This window comes from Dermacentor albipictus, chromosome 8, assembly GCF_038994185.2.
Source record: "Dermacentor albipictus isolate Rhodes 1998 colony chromosome 8, USDA_Dalb.pri_finalv2, whole genome shotgun sequence".
In the NCBI taxonomy this organism is placed as follows: domain Eukaryota; kingdom Metazoa; phylum Arthropoda; class Arachnida; order Ixodida; family Ixodidae; genus Dermacentor; species Dermacentor albipictus.
Window position 1 is genome coordinate 11,250,415 of NC_091828.1, and position 18,585 is coordinate 11,268,999.

The following is an 18,585-nucleotide window of genomic DNA, read 5'->3' on the forward strand; positions in this document are numbered from 1 at the left end:
GCACAGGTTCTCATTTGGCTCAACATTGTAAAATATGGAAGTGCAAAGCCATGTTTCGCGATACTATAATTTTGAACAAGTGCTGCGATACCACCGCCCGAGAGTTAACGGAAGCTTTCTTCATACAGTCATTGGTGTCACAGTGCATTAGTGCGCCTTCTTTAACCTTGTGCAGTGCTCAATATGGTTTTTCGGATCCCGTCGCATGAGTGCGCTCTTTTGATCGGTTGTTGATGGTCCCTGCACATGGTGCTCACTGCACATGTTCTTCTAGATTCTACTATCTATAAAGGAGTGACGCAATCAAGTGATGTCAGTTGAGAGTAGCGCCTTGTGCTGGTCGTCTTTCTTGTGTCCATTGTTTTGCGCTAAACAAAGTATTTATGGATTTGCACCAACTAGCCCGCCAACGCATTGTGTTGAACGCAAAGAAATGCTGCTTTGCCTTCTTTGACTGTGTTGCGGACACTTTTGATGTACTGTCTGTCCAATAACCTTGGTGGCATGGAAGTGCCGTCCACTTCTGTGCGTTGCTTTCTGTTTCATTGTGGCATCACATCACATTATATTCATAATTTAAATGTACTTTTTCTAAGAGACTCATATTCCTATCCTTGTGTTATATTTGCTGTCGAATTATTTATGTGTAAATGACCAGTGCTCCGAGTTACATTTATCGCAAAGTTAGCTACTGGTACCTAAACAGTTCTGTATATCAGAAAACCAAAGCCGAACTGCCGAACACTATCAAGCAGCAGCCTTAGTACAGTGTCAAGTAGTCAGATTTTATTGGTTATGCAGAGGCGCACAGCGTTCCTCTTTGTTGCTTGCTGAACAATTAAGCTGTGTGAAAACTGAGTATTTAAGTAGCTTCAACCACATGCTATTGGCCATTGTTCCTGCCCTCAGCAAGTGTGGAAGATTATCACGGCATTTCTTTTTCTAACTCTTTTTTCTCATTACAGTGGCATTACTGCATGTGTAAGTAGGAAACGGATCACATAGGCAATCAAAAGCCAACAATGTGTAAACTTGGAACATTGATTGTACAGTTTGATGACCCAGAATAAGTAGAAATACACCATAAATGATTGACAATTAACTTTTACTTGACACAGGGCTAGAGAGCACAGTAAGCATACTGTACGCTCATACGAGGTCACATCAATTTAAATTTTAGTGTAGCTTTACAGTGTACGCTTCTATTGTTGCATTCTGTCAGAGGGATGGTAATGTTTCGCGTGTCTATCAACTAGACTCTATATAAAGTAGTAAAAATGTGCGAACTGCTTTTTTAATGATTTGATAGAATGTGCAGAACAATAAAGCCATACAATCAATGCACAGTGATGTGACTTTCTCTGCACATGTTGCAGGTTCAAAAACGTATGGTGGAAGCTGTTGCGAAGGTTCCGACCAGAAAAGACAGCCAGTATAAAATGGTCCACACCACTGATCTCTACTACAGGGGATGGACAGCACATCGAGCACCCTCGACTGAAGCCAACCTTGTCCCGGAAGTTGGTGCTTCACAACTTTGCGGCAGCACTTCGTTTGCACGGGTGTGTGGCATTTCTTCCCCTAACATGCCTGCCTGATGTGCCATAAGCTACCCAAGCAGTGTTTCGAGGTGTCCAAAACTTTTCCATTGCAGTGTCTACAGTGTCGCCAACATAAGTGGCGTGCAATGGAAACACTAGTAAATGAGAAAAAACTTGATGTAAGAGAACACTATCGTGTACGGGTTCAGATTGTCATAAAAGCGCTTATCAGACATGTAGAGACCTCCTAAAATGTGAAAAACCGCAAAGAAAAGTTTTTCGGCAGCAATATTATCTGATGGCACGCACTAGTTAGTCCACCATGTGCCCTGCTTCCAGGACAAGCGCCTGCATGACACCGCATGTCCACTGGCTTCACCTGCATCCGGTGCGGTGTGCTGCATCCAGCAAAACATTAGAAATCAGTGGTGCACAGTGCTTTCTGTCCCCTTTCTCGACACCTACTGAACACATGGTAAACTGTTTCCAAAGCAAAAAAAGAAAGGGCTCTGAACACATTGCATTTTAAAGTGGCTGGTACTGGGTAACGCAAGTAATGTGGCATAGTAGATTTGCACCAGGCAACCTGGGCGCCCAAAAAGGCTGCTTTTTACTTGCAAATGGCCAACGTATTGTGAGCATGTTGAAGTTCTTTTTTTATGCGAAGCATATTACTAGAGCTCAACCCAGCTCCGCCGGCGCGGCGGTGTCGCCTTCAATGACCTTTGACCCCATGCCATACCGCGTGACACCGTGATGTCACGACAGAGGAGAAACGGGGCTCCAACTCGCGCCGTCGCTCGCGGTGGTATATAAGCAGCTGCGCTTGTTTCTAGGTGGCTTTGGCTCAACTCTTGCAAGATGGGCTGGTTGGGAATCGAACCAGGGTCTCCGGAGTGTGAGACGGAGACGCTACCACTGAGCCACGAGTACGATGCTTGAAAGCGGTAGAAAAGCGCCTCTAGTGAATGCGGTGTTGCCTTAGAAACGAGCTGTTTCTAAGGCTCAGGCGTGCGTCGCTTGCTCAGGCGCACCTTTCGTTGCCGCGCCGAACGCTGCGTTGCTCGACGCTCACCGCATCCAATGCGGGGCGCGTAGTCGCTGCGCCGTAGCCCATTGTCTTACACCCCTTGGTGGGTCGACGGGAACGCTGTCGCGTTCCACTCTTGAAGGCGAAGCAGAGTAACGCATGAGTTGTTTCTTCGTCTAGCCGAACCAAATATAGCCAAGCAACAGCAGTTCACCAGGCTAAACAGTGGTTCAACAACTAAAATAGAGGCTAGTATGCTTCGCATCCTGGGCTTAACCTTAGCTAAGCCACAGCCATTTTTATTCTCATCGCATAATTAGCTAGTGGAGACAGCTTTCACAACTGGAGAAGAAGCCTTGGAAGCATGAACCACTTCACAAAACAAGCTTCAATATATCGTATCTGCATCACAATTTCATGGCTGCATGAGTGAACCCTCTGGTTAACATGTAAGAGTGTTCATGATGTTTGCCATGCATTATCCACTTTATTTACAGGTCAACCCTATCTTGAGATTTAAGCTGATGTTGCGCTTAGAGAAATTATGGCCGAGAGCCAGCTTTTGAGAATACAGATTGAGCTCGACAGAATAAACGCCAGAACAAGTCATTGAGGATTTCAGATCAAGAATCTTCAAAGGCCAGTTCATTTAGTGGTGTTAATATTCTGCTCAAAGTTATTGATTGTTACGTTCATATAGTGCCCAAGCATTACGGTAACAACTTCACTTGGAGTACATAGCAAGGGTGTATTCGACGTAAGCTGCTGGTTTTTTTCTGTGTTTTCAAAAACGGGTTTCTTGTTCAGTTTAAATTTTCAAATTTTGCATTGTTTATTAGGTGTTGTGTCCTGTTTCCTTTGCCTGGAGCTTCTTAGTTAAACATCTGAATAGTGAACACAACTTGACCTTTTGCTTGATTTTCTAGATTACACGCCCTCGATGCAAAACAATTTCACTTCAAAACTGCTTGTACCGTACTGAAAGAATAACTTGAAGCAGCCATAGCCATCAATAACACGCGAGAGATGATTATGAAAATTGTAATATTCTTTTTTGATCTACAGGGTGTCGTAACTATCGTGCAACAAGATTTAGAAATATGTAAATACGATGTTACTAGACAAAATGAAGGTAATGTTGTTTGCTGCCGCTTGGAGAAACTCTGATTATATTTTGCGTTCTGCCTAATTACATAATCCTTAATTAGTTAATAAATATCTCAAATAATTAAATGAAATGCGTCAATGAAAAGTTGTAGAGCAATATGAAAGCCTCCTTATACACTTTTTTGTTACTGTTACTCATTGTGTGCTGCATAAAAGTTTTTCCAAGGAATAAGCCTGCGAATACACATAAAGTGTCTTGAGTGGCCAGTCATGTGTGAGTTTTGTGGTGCAAAGCCACGAATACACCTTAAATGGTTTCTTTTAAGAAAAAAGACTTCGCTAAGAAAATTATCCTTCTTTATGCAGCCTGTGGAGACAAGGTTTCTTAGACATGGCCATGGCCCTCAAGGAAGATGCCGAGGCCACGGGCAGTTCCTCCAGTGACCGTAAAAAGGTCCCCTGGGGCACAAGTCTAATTTGGCACCCCTACCTTTCTCCTGCAGCTTTTCTGTCTACTTAGATAACCAGGTGGGTCAATGATGGCAAAGGGAAAAAAGAATCAACAGCTTCAAACGTAGAACTTGCTCAAGCTCAATGCATTTTTGGTGTGAAGTTTTTCCCTTATCATTTATCAAAAAATGGGTAATAAGTATATGATATGTTCTTCATGTGGACACCTCTTTCCCTCAGAGAATTAGCAGTAAAAGAAGCAGCTTATGAAGGCTTGAATATTAGCTAGGACGATGTAGCATAGATAGGATAATGATTATGAATGTTTCTGGTAATGGTAGTGGTAGTAAAGTGAATAATCAGTTTATATATAGATTAAAAGACATTTCGGTCCAATGCCAGAATTTTAAATCATCCCAAATAATTCTTGCGGTTGATAGTCTATGCACATTGAGTGATAGTGCTTCTTGATGCTTGCTTCGTGCTGACATCATTCTTATGCTGCATAATTCACCTGGTTAAATTCCCTATTTCTTCCGTACAAGCAACTTTACATTCATCATAAGAAACCTCTCAGATGAGTCCCAGAAACTTGCTGATGAGATTAGGGGGCGGCATGCACCCCAGGCTTAGATATGCATTCAAGAGCCTCATATCTTGCAAATGTGAGAAATACTCCTGCTAAGCAAGTTCTTGGTGTCATACAAGGTTATTTGCGAATACGAATTTGCCTAAATTTAGAAAACAGCCAATCTAAAATATGTCAAGCAATATCGCTGACAATACACACACATTGCAATGGAACTAAATGCAAATAAATATAGCACAAATGCAGAATCATTGGCATGATGCCATTCTTTCAGTGGACTAAAATCTGTCCTGCGTTGTAAATCTGGAATCCTTTATAATCCAGACTACCTAATGCCTCATGAGGGTTCTGATGTAAAATATGGGTGTATTTATTCCTCGTTTTTTTATTTTAAGACCCGATAATGCTTAAGCAGCAGTGAAAGAACTGAGATCACGGTGCTTAATACTTTATATTGCTCCAGAAATCTGTTTTTCTGCCGATCGCAGCATTTGACACTAACAATTTTTGGCAGAAAATGTGAGACAGAAGGCACATAACGCTTAAGGTGGTGCTATTCACTTTGATTGTTTGGGAACGAAACTCATAATGTACATGTTATGGCCCTACGTGTCAGTGCCTTTGAACAACAAAAAGGTAGGGGGTTTGCGTTTTGCAAAACTGCATGGAGGTTTTTACTGCGTGCAATTAAAATATGGAATCTTCATAGCTGATACTAAATGCATTCTCCACAGCTTTAGGTTATACAGGTGCACTACTTTACTCAGAACACACTCTTTTACCTCATCACTGCCCACACTCTTAGGCAAAATTACACCCTTTGGAGTGCCCCTTCTGCCGCACAATGATAATCGTCATCTACCTTGTTGCGTTTCCTTTCTTTAACGTTGCGAGCCCTGTACTTTCCAGTAACGAACGGCATGCGCGTTATCAGCATGATAGCATTCCCGAAACGAAAGTAGCGGGCGTGGCGTTTTAAAGAAAGGAAACACATCAAGGCAGATAATAATTATTCTTGTGTGGCAGGAGGGGCACTCCAGGTGGTGATTGAGATTCTTCAAAGGTGTTTCATTGTATGGGATGGCACATCGCTCTTCACTTATGTGTAGAATATTGCATTCCAATTGTGTCATATGAGATGAATCCATTAGAGAGTTTTAACTTGCCCTAAATTTATTACAGCTCTGTACTGGTAAACTGGCAGCAGCTTGCAGTGCTTGTGGAAAAACAATTGTAACTGCTATATTATATGTAACTGCTTGCACACAGGCATCGGCAGCAGCAATGGTTAGGGTACACTTGTTTCTTCTGTTCTGGGGTATGCATCCTCCACGAGAAAGTAGTTTTTTTCGTCTTCCTCTTCTACCACATCGGAATTTGAAATGGGTGTAATTTGTAGGGTATACTCTTGCATAAACTTCATGAGCATTTATTCTTGTCTGTGCCACAGATCATTGTTGCTACGACTGTAAAAGCAGTTTACAGCACCCATAGGGAACAATCTGTGAATCTTTAACGAACAGTAAGGATAATGAATATTCGAATAATTTTTAGTAATTTTCAACAAATTTAGCACTCTTTGCTTTCCACTGTGGTGTTTTTCAAACTCTAATGTTGGCACAAGGTTTGTCAGCAGGATGTCATTTTTTGTGAAAGAGTGCACTTGTGCGCATAACACCTCATCGTCAACATTCTGCTGCACAGAATGTCATTAGATTTCGTATGCATTAGTCACTATCGGCTGCTCCTTTGTTAGTTGGAATGTAGCATTTATGTAAAGCACATTTGATGTTCTAACAAAAAGCATTGTGCCCTCTTATCTTCTAATTATCCTCCTTGATTCCTAGTGCTGTAATAGCATGGTTGACACCATGAGAGTAAGTGTGGTGTATGATTGTGTCTGGTGGGTTGGGGGGTGTACATTAACTTAAGCAACTTTTCCAGACGACTTGAATCAATATTGTGGAATGCTGTTTTTTTTCAATCACTGTTACCAAGTTTCACTGTGGCTGTGAGAACAAGTTTATTGTAGTTCGCTAGCACTCCTGCCAACATATATGATGTGCAGGCATCTGTGTTGAAAAAAAGACCAGCTAATGGTTTGCGAGGAGCTAAGGTCCATTTAGACCATTAAATTTTGAGCTTACACCGGTGGAAATAACTGGTAAATGAAAGCACACCCAGGAGAACTGACCACAATATTTTCTTTCATTATAATAATGCTGAAGCTTTGAACTGCATATGAACTGACTTGTTTAAAAAATTACCCATTTCCTTGTTCAAGTAAGAAAAAGGTTCCACAGGAAGACAGAAACTTGAAGCCGTCAACAGCAGCATGAATATGAACACCGCTCGACGTTTTGCAATCTTGCACCTGGTTATCATATTGTCCATCCCATTTTTTTCCGCAGGCTGTTCTTTACTGTTTTATGGTCATACCCAGTTTAATTTTAATGTCCCTATATTTTAATATTTCGTTAATATATCTTTTCTATATTGGCTTTTAACAAAATATATATTCGTAATGTGCCTTCATTTACCATTTACAGTGATCTTAACCGGATGCATCTTGATACAAAATTTATCTTCCTTAATTCTTCGTTTTCTTTTTCCAAAAGTGCAAACTGTTTATCTTGATACCTATTTTGTCTGCTGGGAAGATTAGGTCTACTTGATTAATGACTGCTTACATGTGTACATCATTTTCTGTTTTGGTCACCCCTACTCTTTGCAAGAACTGACAGTAGTGCTCATACCCACTCCATCACAATCACTACTGCTAAGCACACCCTTCCTTCCTTTATTTTAACACTTTGGCTTCTATCGACCTATTATATGCACCACTTTCTTCTCCCCCAATGAGGCTAGGGGCCAGTGAGCTATGCACAATCCAAAACAACACAGCCAAGGAAAACATTTGCTACCCTAATGACAAGCACCTATGTCGGAATGTTGGCTACAGCAACATCCCTTGTTCCAACAATGTTGGTCTACTTGCATGTTTTTCTAACACAGAAGTTACTGCTTTGTCATGTTCTGTGATTATACTTTTTTGCCGCTTTCTTTAGGATGGATATTCACGAATACTGTTTGTTTCTCCTAACAGCAGCAAGTTTATCCTTGCAAGCATTTTGGGTCAAGAACAACTTTCACCAGGAAGAAGTGCAAGACGAGTGATTGAAGAAAATAAAGTTGCTTCTGTGATCTAAGAACTTGAGGACTTAAATGTTGCACCTTTTTGTATATATGCTATGCAGTGCATTCATATCACAAAGTGCTAAGTGTTTTTATCTCTGCAGCCATGTCAGTGTGTTGGCAAGACAATTTTTCTCAATGGGGACCTGCTGCTTTGTCTATGAGCTGCATGACATTTGCTATAAAGGCAATGTACTATCGTGGACAAAACTACCCTGGAAGTGCGAGCGTTGACCAAAATTGCATTTCTGTTCAAGACCGCTGAAAACAGTGCGTCACGTATGCACATTCCGAACGCAGATGGTAGCACGGCTGATCCCAGCAAATAGTGCACCATAAAATTCGGTCGACTCTCGCAGGTCCTGGGCAATTTTTGTCCCTGATGGCACATTCTTCGAACAATAGATATGCTCTGCAAGATGAAATACGGGAAGCACCTGTACTTTACGGATATAGTACAGATTTTAGCATACGGAGTCTTTCGTTTTTTCTTAATACGGCAAACACCTGTATTTTAACGGTTATAGTACAAATTCAGCATACAGTGTGTTCCGTCTTCTGAATACGAGAAGCACCGTACTTTAACGGTTATAGTTCAGATTCAGAATACAGTCTTCCGTTTTTCTAGATACAGAAGCACTCGTATCTTGTATTACGGTCTCTCTCTTTTACAGTTGTCCGTTCTACGGAAATGACCATTCTTAATTTACGGACGAGTATTCGGTCACAAATTACCAGCAAATTTTCTGTAAAGTAAGGCAATTTTTTTTTACAGTGTAGGTTAGTGAATCTTTCCTTTAAAAGCCATCGAAACGAGCATTTTGCGCCAATCAGCTCCAATGACAGTGGAATCTCGGTGAATCAATGCATTGTTATGTCAAAATCACGCTGCAGAAAACAGAACGTTAAGAACGAATAACAGAAGGTCTGAGTTTCCTCTGAACTACTCAACAATGACGGCAATGAAACCATCACCTACACTTCATGTAATATTTTGCAAGAAATAAGGCTCGTAGCTTTACGGGGTGTGTATATTCTCATTCTGAGTGAACTGCCTGCACGTGCGTGCCCAAAGGCACGCACGAACATTTCTCTTGATGAGCTCCCCCGTGCACTCGCAGTCAGAACGCCGGGAAGTAACGAGCTCCAGCAGCATGAAGCACGCGCGCTTGTCCTAAAGCCAACGTTCCATTCTGCCACATCATTACCATTTGACTGTGCGGCGCCTCATAAATTCACTGGTCACGTGAACAAGACTATTGAAAACGAGCGAAAGAAGAGCGCCTTAGGTAGCCTCGCTATCCTTTGACACTAGGTGTCAAATTAGGCCAGAATGCTGGGCTAGTAAAACACGTTTTGGAGCTAGTTGGTTGTATTTAAGATGAAAAATAGCCAAAGAAACGCACAGAGGAAACATACAATTCAGCCTCTTTCCTGTCTACTTTGATGTTTCCTCAGTGCGTCTTTTTTCGGCAAATTTTTTTTTCCTAAACAAAAAGTTGGCCTATTTCATTGGTTACAAGGGTGCTTGCGCAACATGTATTGAGAGCATGGCTTTTGGACATAAACCGCTTCCTCCAGCGCCCGCCCTGAATATTTCATGTTGTTTGCCATGTTCAGCGCGGAAGTTTGTCGCTTTGATAAAAGAAGGTGTTGGCCACTTTACTTGTTGTGTTGGCCACCCTTTACAGGTTCGCCACATTAACGCGGCCATTTACGACAACAGAGTGAGCCCAACCGCTTGCAACCGGCGCTTCACAGCTGGCGATGCGGACTCCCCTTCACGCGGCGCGCTCGCCGTGCACTTCTCCGACTTGGGCGCAGAGGGCCAGGCAGCAGCAGCTGTTGCCTGTAACTACACGTTCGATGCACGTGCATGGCCGCATGGCCGCGTGCAGCTTACGCTCGCCTCGGTATTCGAGACGCGCACCGACCACTGCGACCTGTGCCCCCGCGATGGACCCGGCCGTGTCGAGATCGTCGCCGAGACGCGATACGAGAAGACCACTTGCCTCTGCAACGTTGGAAGGTGAGTCTGAAATACACAATTCTGCATGGATATATCATATCTGTGCATCAGTCTTTCAGCTGTAAATCTGAAAAAAAAATGGAAGCCGCTGTTTCACCCGAATGGCGAAGCATCGATTGGGCTAGCAAATTAGTAGGCTGTACGAGGTAAGAATAGTAGTTTTATCCGACGAATTTCCTTGTGAACATTCCCTGAATAAGTAAATTTCAAGCATTGTTTCTCCGGTGCCCAATCAAACATGAACACATCTCACTCGATGACCGTGCACACTTGCTGTGAAAACATTGGAGGGAGGAATCGTGGCAGCAGCAGCGAGCGAATTGACCTTCGGGCTGCGCCCCGCATCAACGCGAACTAGGCGGCAAGAACACAGCGCACACGATGCACTGTGACCCTACCGCGGATGGATTTCTAGATAGGATGCACGTGACCACACGGGTCTTGCGCGTTATGGCACATAACTGCAAATGAGCCAGTGGCGACAGAGAAATTTGATCCTAATCAGGCTTAACTGCGTTGTGCGACATCTGTTGAGTGCTCCGTCTATGCGACTGCAATTGCACCGTGTGACAATGCATTTTGTTCAATGGTTGCCCGTATCTCGGTTAACTAAACGGCAGTTACACATTCAGCCAAGGTCCACGCCAATTGCAGTCTGCTCGAGTTACACGGGCATTCCTCTCCGCAGTGGCAATGAGTAAGGCACTGCACTATCTTAAATTACTGCTGTAATTTCAAAACACTGCTGCACAAATTCTTAAGACTAACGTCCAAATTAAGGCCAGTTTCGAGAGAAGATGAGTACGGAATGTACGGCCGGTCGTGAATTGCCGTATTCTCAAGAGGGTATCGACAGGGTTAGCTTCTCTGCGCAGAACGCTGACGCACATGCAGCGTAAACTAAGCAGTGCAAGTTTTCCCGCAAATACGTCATCCTACAGGTTTTCTTAACTATGTCCATTACATAGTTAAGTTAGCGTAGGTAGTTACCTCTAACACTTAATCACGTTGTCGAGCTTTAGCCGAAATTCATTCCTTTTGTTTGGAAATTCGCCAGGAAGATTGCCGCCGAACACCTGTCATCTCGGAGTAGAGGTGCACCTTCCGTGCGTATCAGTGCGTAGATGTAGTATAGGTGCAGTATAGGTAAATAAATAAATAAATAAATAAATAAATAAATAAAATGTTTACAACGAAACGCTGGCGGAGAATGCTACGCACGAAGCGAGCTTTCTGGTAGAAAAGGGGCGTCTTTCTTGCGTGGGCTGCGGTGGATGGATGAATGGATGTTATGAGTGTCCCCTTTGGAATTGGGCGGTGGGCTGTGCCAGCAAGCTCTGGCTATTATCCTGCCTTATGTGCTACCCAGGATTAAAAAAAAGAAACCACGAAAAAACCACTATGAACTCCCACAACAAAATTTTCTGACCTTAACTTTGCTTTTGTACGTCTCCGTCTGCTGCCGTTTCCCTACTTTTCTTCCACCAATCTTCCAATCGCCTTTTACTAATGTCGATGGCGGGCACATTTGCTTTACCACTGCTCCCTCTGAACCCAAGGGCTTCAAAGAGGCCCGTGGTGCCTAAATCGGCTGCTGGGCAGATGTCTTTACATACTAATAAAACATGCTCCATCGTTTCCTTAGCTTTACTGCAGCAAGCACATGCTTCTTATTCCTTCTTATATCTCGCTTTATAGGTGTGTGTTCTAAGGCTTCCTGTTCTCATTTCGAAAAGTAATGAGCTTCCCTTGAGTTATCATAATTGTTTCCTTCCTGATTTCCTTTTTCCGGCTTAGGTAGTTACTGATCGCTGGTCGCTTTTCCATCGCCGCCACCGATGAGATTATTTCACACTCTCTGACTTTCCGCTTGACTTTCTCTGTTGCTGTGTTGCCCCCCCTACAGGCCGCATAATTGCTGGTAAGCTCCCTAGTTCTTTTCCTGCAGTGTGATTCTGTGTTTTTCCTTTACAGATACCTCAACACTCTCCCAGCCCATTTATTTTTTTCCATATTCCCCAGTTATTAAAGTTTTTCATCCATCTATCCATATTCCCCAGTGGTTCTTCATCTTCAATTTTACTCTGAGCTTCCCTCACTTCAAAACTAGTCCAGCCCATGTCACGCTGCACAGCTTCATTTGTAGTCTTCCCGTGAGCGCCCAATACGAGGCGTCCCGCTGGTCTTTGATTCCCATCGTGTCCTGATTATACCCCTGCATTCAAGCAAACAACCACATTTGCAAACGTAAGCCCTGTTCCATTACACCTTTTCACATACCCCGGAGCACCTCGTACCTATTGTATCCCCATAGCGATCTGTGCATCATCATGGCTGCATTTCTCTTCCTCTTTACGGTTATTGCTTTTCTTGTGTTTCCATATCTATTGCCTTCGTTTATCCATATAGCATTGTATTTATATTCTTCTACCCGAGGTATTTTCTCGCCCTGCATTGCCACTGTCTGTTGACTGTTTTCACTGAATATCATAACACTTGATTTTCTAACACTAACTTTCAAACTTAGATTCTCGCCTTCCTGTCCACAGATATTAGCCAGACATTGCAAATCACTTTGCTTGTTAGCTAGCAACACAATTTCGTCCGCATAAAAAAAACCTGGAAACTGCTGCTCTACTGCTGATACCCACCTGTTTGTATGAGAGATTAAACTCGATATTACTTCCTTCTAGCGCCCTCTCCATCCTCACAATGCATGTCATAAAAAAAGTGGGGATAAATTGCACCACTGCCTGAGCCCGTTGTCCATATCAACTTTCTCCTCGTTCCTTATGCCTTCCCATTATAAAAAAACGATATTTTCTAGGTAAATCTCTCTCAAAAGCTGTAGACAATCGTCACCTAAGCCTTCCCTTTCCAGAATATCTCACAAAATGCTGCGGTATACGTTGCCATACGCTCCTGTAATGTCCAAAAAGGCCACATAACCGTCAGCTTTCTACTCTTGATAGTTTATTACACTGTGTTAAGTTGAAAGGGAAAATGAGACATCCACCTGTTCGTAGCAATTGCTACAAAGGAAACCCATACGGGTTCCTCGAAAGAAAAGCCTCATATTTGAAGAAAAATTCGTCCTGGCCCGGGACTCGAACCCGGGACCACCACCTTTCCGGGGCAGCCGCTCTACCACCTGAGCTAACCAGGCGGCTAGCAGATCGCAGGGCGAAGTCGAATTTGTCGACAACACGAAGCAAAGGCAAGAGTTTGACGTAGTAGTTCTGCGGAAACCCGCAGAACTGCAGCCGCCTGGTTAGCTTAGGTGGTACAGCGGCTGCCCCGGAAAGGTGGTGGTCCCGTGTTCGAGTCCCGGACCAGGACGAATTTTTCTTCAACTATGAGGCTTTTCTTTCGAGGAACCCGTATGGGTTTCCTTTGTAGCAAGTGCTACGAACAGGTGGATGTCTCATTTTCCCTTTTTTCATTACTTCTCTCCACCTTGCGGGTTTCCGCAAAACTACTACGTCAAACTTTGTTAAGTTATACTCCAAACTCCAACCTATTATGAAGCCAATCTGAAGTTCTCCCAAAATGCTAATATTCTCTGCCCATGCGTGCAGCTTTAATGGGATTGCCTTCATTGCTAGCCTGTATATTACCGATGTAATGGTCAATGGTCCATACGAGTGAATTCTATCTTTCAACCCCTTACCTTTATAAATTAAATACATTCGGCGTTGCGACCAACTTTCTTGCATTCGTCTATCTTTTAAAGTATTTTCCACGCGTTTTCACCAGAGCATCCTTACTTTTTGGTCTTAATTGATTAATCAGCCTTTTGGAAACCTCGTGTAGCATTGTGGCTGTGCGCTCAGGAATTTTCTCTTCGACTTTCTTCCAGTTGAAATTTGTCCGCACCAGCTCCTTTTCCATCTGATTCTCTTTCATGCTCTTTTTTGCTTCAAATACAAGCTCATCGTTTCCTTGGAAAGATTCGGATGTTATTTTTCGGATATAAATTAAAGCCGCATCCCCTCCAGTTTGTTTCCATCTTTGTCTAGGATATGTTGTTCTATTGTTGCTGACTTGCCGCCGGATAACTTTATGTGGTTCCAAAATATTCTAAGGGCGGCCTTCTTCTTGTCACGTATTTCTGACAACCAACGTTCACTTTAACCTTTTACTTTTGGTTGCACAAATATTTCAAACATAGACTTTTTCTCAAGGTATATTTCCCATTTACTGGCTACTCTATCCTGCGGCAACTGCGCGTTCTTTGCCTGCCTGTGCTCTCGGGATGCTTTCTGTCGTTCGGCGATCGCTTTTCGTATCTCCCTGTTCCGCCAGTTTTTCGGTTTCTTTTATGCGAAGCATACTAGCCGCACAACCACGCTCTTCCTTGCTGCGCCGAGCGCGGCCGCGTAGCTATTATTGAGGGTATGAGCCATTGCTCATTGCTGCGCGTCTCATATGTGGGTCTATTCTCTTTTAAGTTTGCTATGTTTGTTACTAAGTTGGTTCTATTTTTATGCGTTGCATAATGCAATCACTCATATCAGTACTTGGGCGCGGCCGGGCAGCCACCATTGACCTTACGCGCAACCACGTGACGTGACGTCACGACAGCCGGAGGAAAAGCTGGGCCCCAACTCGCGCAATATGCAACGCATTCTTGGCTTAACCAAGCTAAGCCTGGCCATTTTTATGCGAAGCATACTAGCCGCACAACCACGCTCTTCCTTGCTGCGCCTCGCGCGGCCGCGTAGCTACCGTATGACGTCATAACAGCTGCAAAAGCGGAGGCTCAATTCGTGCGCTCGCTTGCGGCCACGTAGCTACATAGCCGGGTCTCAGCTCGTGCGCTCGCATGCATGAGTTGTTTCTTCGTCTAGCCGAACCAAATATAGCCAAGCAACAGCAGTTCACCAGGCTAAACAGTGGTTCAACTACTAAAATAAAGGCTAGTATGCTTCGCATCCTGGGCTTAACCTTAGCTAAGCCACAGCCTTTTTTTTCCTTTCCAACAAACATGTTTCTCTTTCGCATTTCTGTCATTATTACACTGAGAAACTGACTATATTCCCACTCTTTACTCGGGCATTTTCGACGTCGTTCCTCAACGCTATTGACTATATTTGCTATTTGTTCAGCGTTCAAATTAGGAATGGTCATTTTGCCTTCTTTGTTGTCTTTCCCAACTATATATCCCATTTTCAAAATGATGCGTTTATGGCCACTTCCTTTGCTGGTATACCTTTGCTCATCAATGACCATGTTTTGTCAACTTATCATGAATTCCTTCTGTCATCCCACCGTAATCAATGGTTTATTGCCGGTTTCTCACTTCCCATGTGATCTGCCCTTCACCCGTAGGCCCTGTATTCACAATAACGAGGTTATCTTCCCTCACAAAGATCTAGCATTGATTTCCCATTGTTTCGTTATAGCCATCTAAATCCTGTATGTGGGCATTCATGTCACCTAACAGATTATGTTCAGCATCATTTTCGAAACCCTTAATATCAGCACTTGTGCATTCCAATAAATCTCTTTTCCTCTCCGTGCAATTATTTCCGGTCCACAAATATGCAATGCCCAGCCAAGTTTTTTCCCACTCATTTTATCTAATAACTAAAGATGCTCTTGACATTTTCAATTTTGGCTGCTTAACGGATGAGCATTCCGACACCCCCTCCCTTTCTTTCATAATTAGTTCTGTTGCACCTTTGCCAAATATAATTCTCAATCACTGGCCGCTCTCCCGTGTTCCTAAAATGATTTTCTGTAACCGCATACACCCCTATTTGTTCTCTATTTACCTGCTCCTCAATCTCTGCCCACTTTTCCTTTCTCTGCTGCCCTGCATGTTTATTTATTAATTTATTTCTATGCCCGAAAGGCCCATTCTTGTATTACATTGGGGGGGGGGGTAGCCAGTTACAATTAAAAACGTGTAAAAAAGGACATTGGTAAGATACCGTCACATAATTATATGCAGAAAGAATTACATACGGAAGTAAGCACTCAACATAGAAAGAATGACACATTTAGGAAAATATTCAACTTGTTAACAAAAACATCATGGTTAATGGAAATAACTGGTAGACGATCTATAGCGACGACGATGGAAATAAAGTAGACGATCTATAGCGGCTTCTACACCTTCGCGAGTGACTATGAAGCCATTCATCGATGTATTTAGGCTGAAAAAGTTCAGATCCGGTGGCCCTGGTTTTCTGATGTGAAAACCGATCATAAAGAAGTGCTTAATTTTTCCGCAACGTTGGACTGCAGAAAAGGCTCACCGTCTTGCGTCATCGACACAAGGGATGACGACGATGTTTTCGGATTCATTACTTCCCAAAATTTTTTACAGTTGTTTTTTAACATGTATGGTAAGTCGTAGTTGTAAAACTTTTCCGTCGCTGCTTCGATTTCTACATTGCAAAGCCTTGCCTGTCGGCAAGGCTTTGCAGTCGTCGGCAGAGGTCGAATGGCCCCCTTCGCCTTTGAGTACATTCTTTTCTTCTTATTAATGCACTGCTTAACATGTAAACCACGTGTTTTATTGGAAGATGTGATAGTAATTCTTTGAATATATCTTTAATGGAGTGAGCGTCCTTTGAAAGATCGGCCACTTTTCATTTGTATCACGCTCGGAAAAGATCATTAAAACTGTGTAGAAAATGTTAGTAGGTCATTATTTAGTTTGTGTACCTCCCCTCTGTTGTAACCATGTATGGTATTCATTGCGTTACAAGGTTTTTCATAAGTTATGGTATTCTCGTAGTGGATAACATTGCGGTCACTCATGCAGTCAAGGACGCGTACATACATACTTTGTTGATCTGTAGTCAGTACAAGATCTAGAACTGAAACACCATGCGTGGGACATGATATCATTTGGCTCAAAGTAAAGAAATAAAGAACATCAAGAAACTGCCAACAGTCATGCATTCTTGCGCCCTCGACGGGTTTGCATGTGAGCCAGTCGATTTCGGGATAGTTAAAGCCACCTGTAAGTATTATTTCCGATGACAAATACCTGCTTTGAATAATGCTTAAAGAATCATGAAGACATTCAACGAAGTAATTGGAAAAACTGGGTGGTCGATAGCAAACCCAGATACCGCCAGCTATAGACGGCGTTAAATGGAGTGCAATCCACAATATTTCCAGGACGCGAAAAGTGTCAACAAGAGGAACACAGAACTTATTTACAGCAATTATGACGCCACCGCCTCGAGATGTGGGTCTTTCTTTCTATACAAGTAAAAACTATTCGAAAGCCATACTTCATTGTATGCTACATCAAAGCACAGCCAAGTTTCGGTACCAAGGACTATGACCGCGGAACAGCATTCAATAAAGGCTTGCAGTTGATCGTGTTTGTTCAATAAAGTTCGGAAATTTGATTCTATGATTGACGAGGTGTTATTCGGATAGGTGCTTTCAGGTTCATTCGTTTGTTCTACGTGTGTGGTTATCTCAGAGATCTACCACCTTATTGGCCGAGCAATCAAACGTATTGTCCTTATTGGCAAGAATTAGTTTACGAAAAGCTAGCTCGAATTTCGCTGAGTTTTTTTCTGATCTGCCGCAAGCGCAGTGAAAAGTTTTCTTTTACCCATACCCGAGCAGATACAATATCTTTACGCTTCAATGCATACCTCAGCATATTGTTTTTATCCTTAAAGTTCAAAAATTTCACTGTTATATGGCGATTATATCCCGGCTTTTCCTGACCCAGTCTGTGAGCCCTTTCAATACCACTAGGCTAAATGTCGAATGTTCTTGTTATATACTCTGTAATTAGTTTTTCCGTGTCATTCCATTTCTCAGTTCTTACCTTGAGAATGCGCTTGAGTATAAGGTTGTACCGCCATATTCAGTTTTTCAGATCATCCATGAGAAGATTGGCTTGTTCAATTTGTTTCAGCTCGATGGTTCGAACCTGATCCCGCATGCGCACTTTGGATACATCTTTCTTAAAGCTGTCTACCGTTTCTAGGCGCTGCTCAATTTGTGACAACCATCTTTTGGCAACTGTGATATTCGACTGTATGTCCTTGAGTTTGACGTACAGGTCTTTCTGATATTTTTTTTTATTAGCCACGGAAAGCTCTTTGAGAAGATTCATGTTTTGAGCTCCCTTGTCGGGACCTGGGTTTGTTTCGACGCCCCCAGCACAGGTGATTAGGTGTGCGACACAGACTAAATTTACGAGCAATCGTAGCCCAGCGTTCCATGTTCGGCCCACCGATGCTGGCCGTAACCACATGGGTGAGCCCGATTTAGTGACTCTACTAGGCGTGCCGAAACAGCCGATCCTGGTGCGGTACCTACACATATCAATGCCCAACTCTGTTCAAAAATCTTACACAGCTTCACTTAGGGTTTTCAGCCAAATAGGAATCAGGGAATTCAGCACAGCTCCGCAGACTCACCTACAATGAGCGAAAGCAACAGTTTTAGCACTGTGAAACTGGCCGCAAATCCCGTTAGGCCTTTGCCGCTGAGGCTGCTTATACTTGATTTGAGGGCACTGCGATGCATGCCAGCATCACCTGCGCGGGATCGCCCGACGATTGCTCCCACGACGCAAGGTTATATGAGTCGAGGACACGAGGCAGTAGCGCTTGTGCTTTATGTGTGGCAGTCCGCTGGTGCTTGCGCGATCAGCCGA

The 18,585-nt window shown here is 43.1% G+C and overlaps 1 protein-coding gene across 3 annotated transcripts in view; it reads left to right on the top strand.

The window, feature by feature from the left end:
- LOC135915547 (uncharacterized) overlaps nucleotides 1-18,585 on the top strand; it is a 443,789-nt gene that overhangs the window by 339,502 nt on the left and 85,702 nt on the right. For all 3 annotated transcript variants that reach the window (XM_065448668.2, XM_070523050.1, XM_065448667.2), the window contains exon 7: nucleotides 9,604-9,941. In XM_065448668.2, coding sequence (XP_065304740.1) covers nucleotides 9,604-9,941 — 338 coding nt within the window. The remainder of the gene's footprint in view (nucleotides 1-9,603; nucleotides 9,942-18,585) is intronic.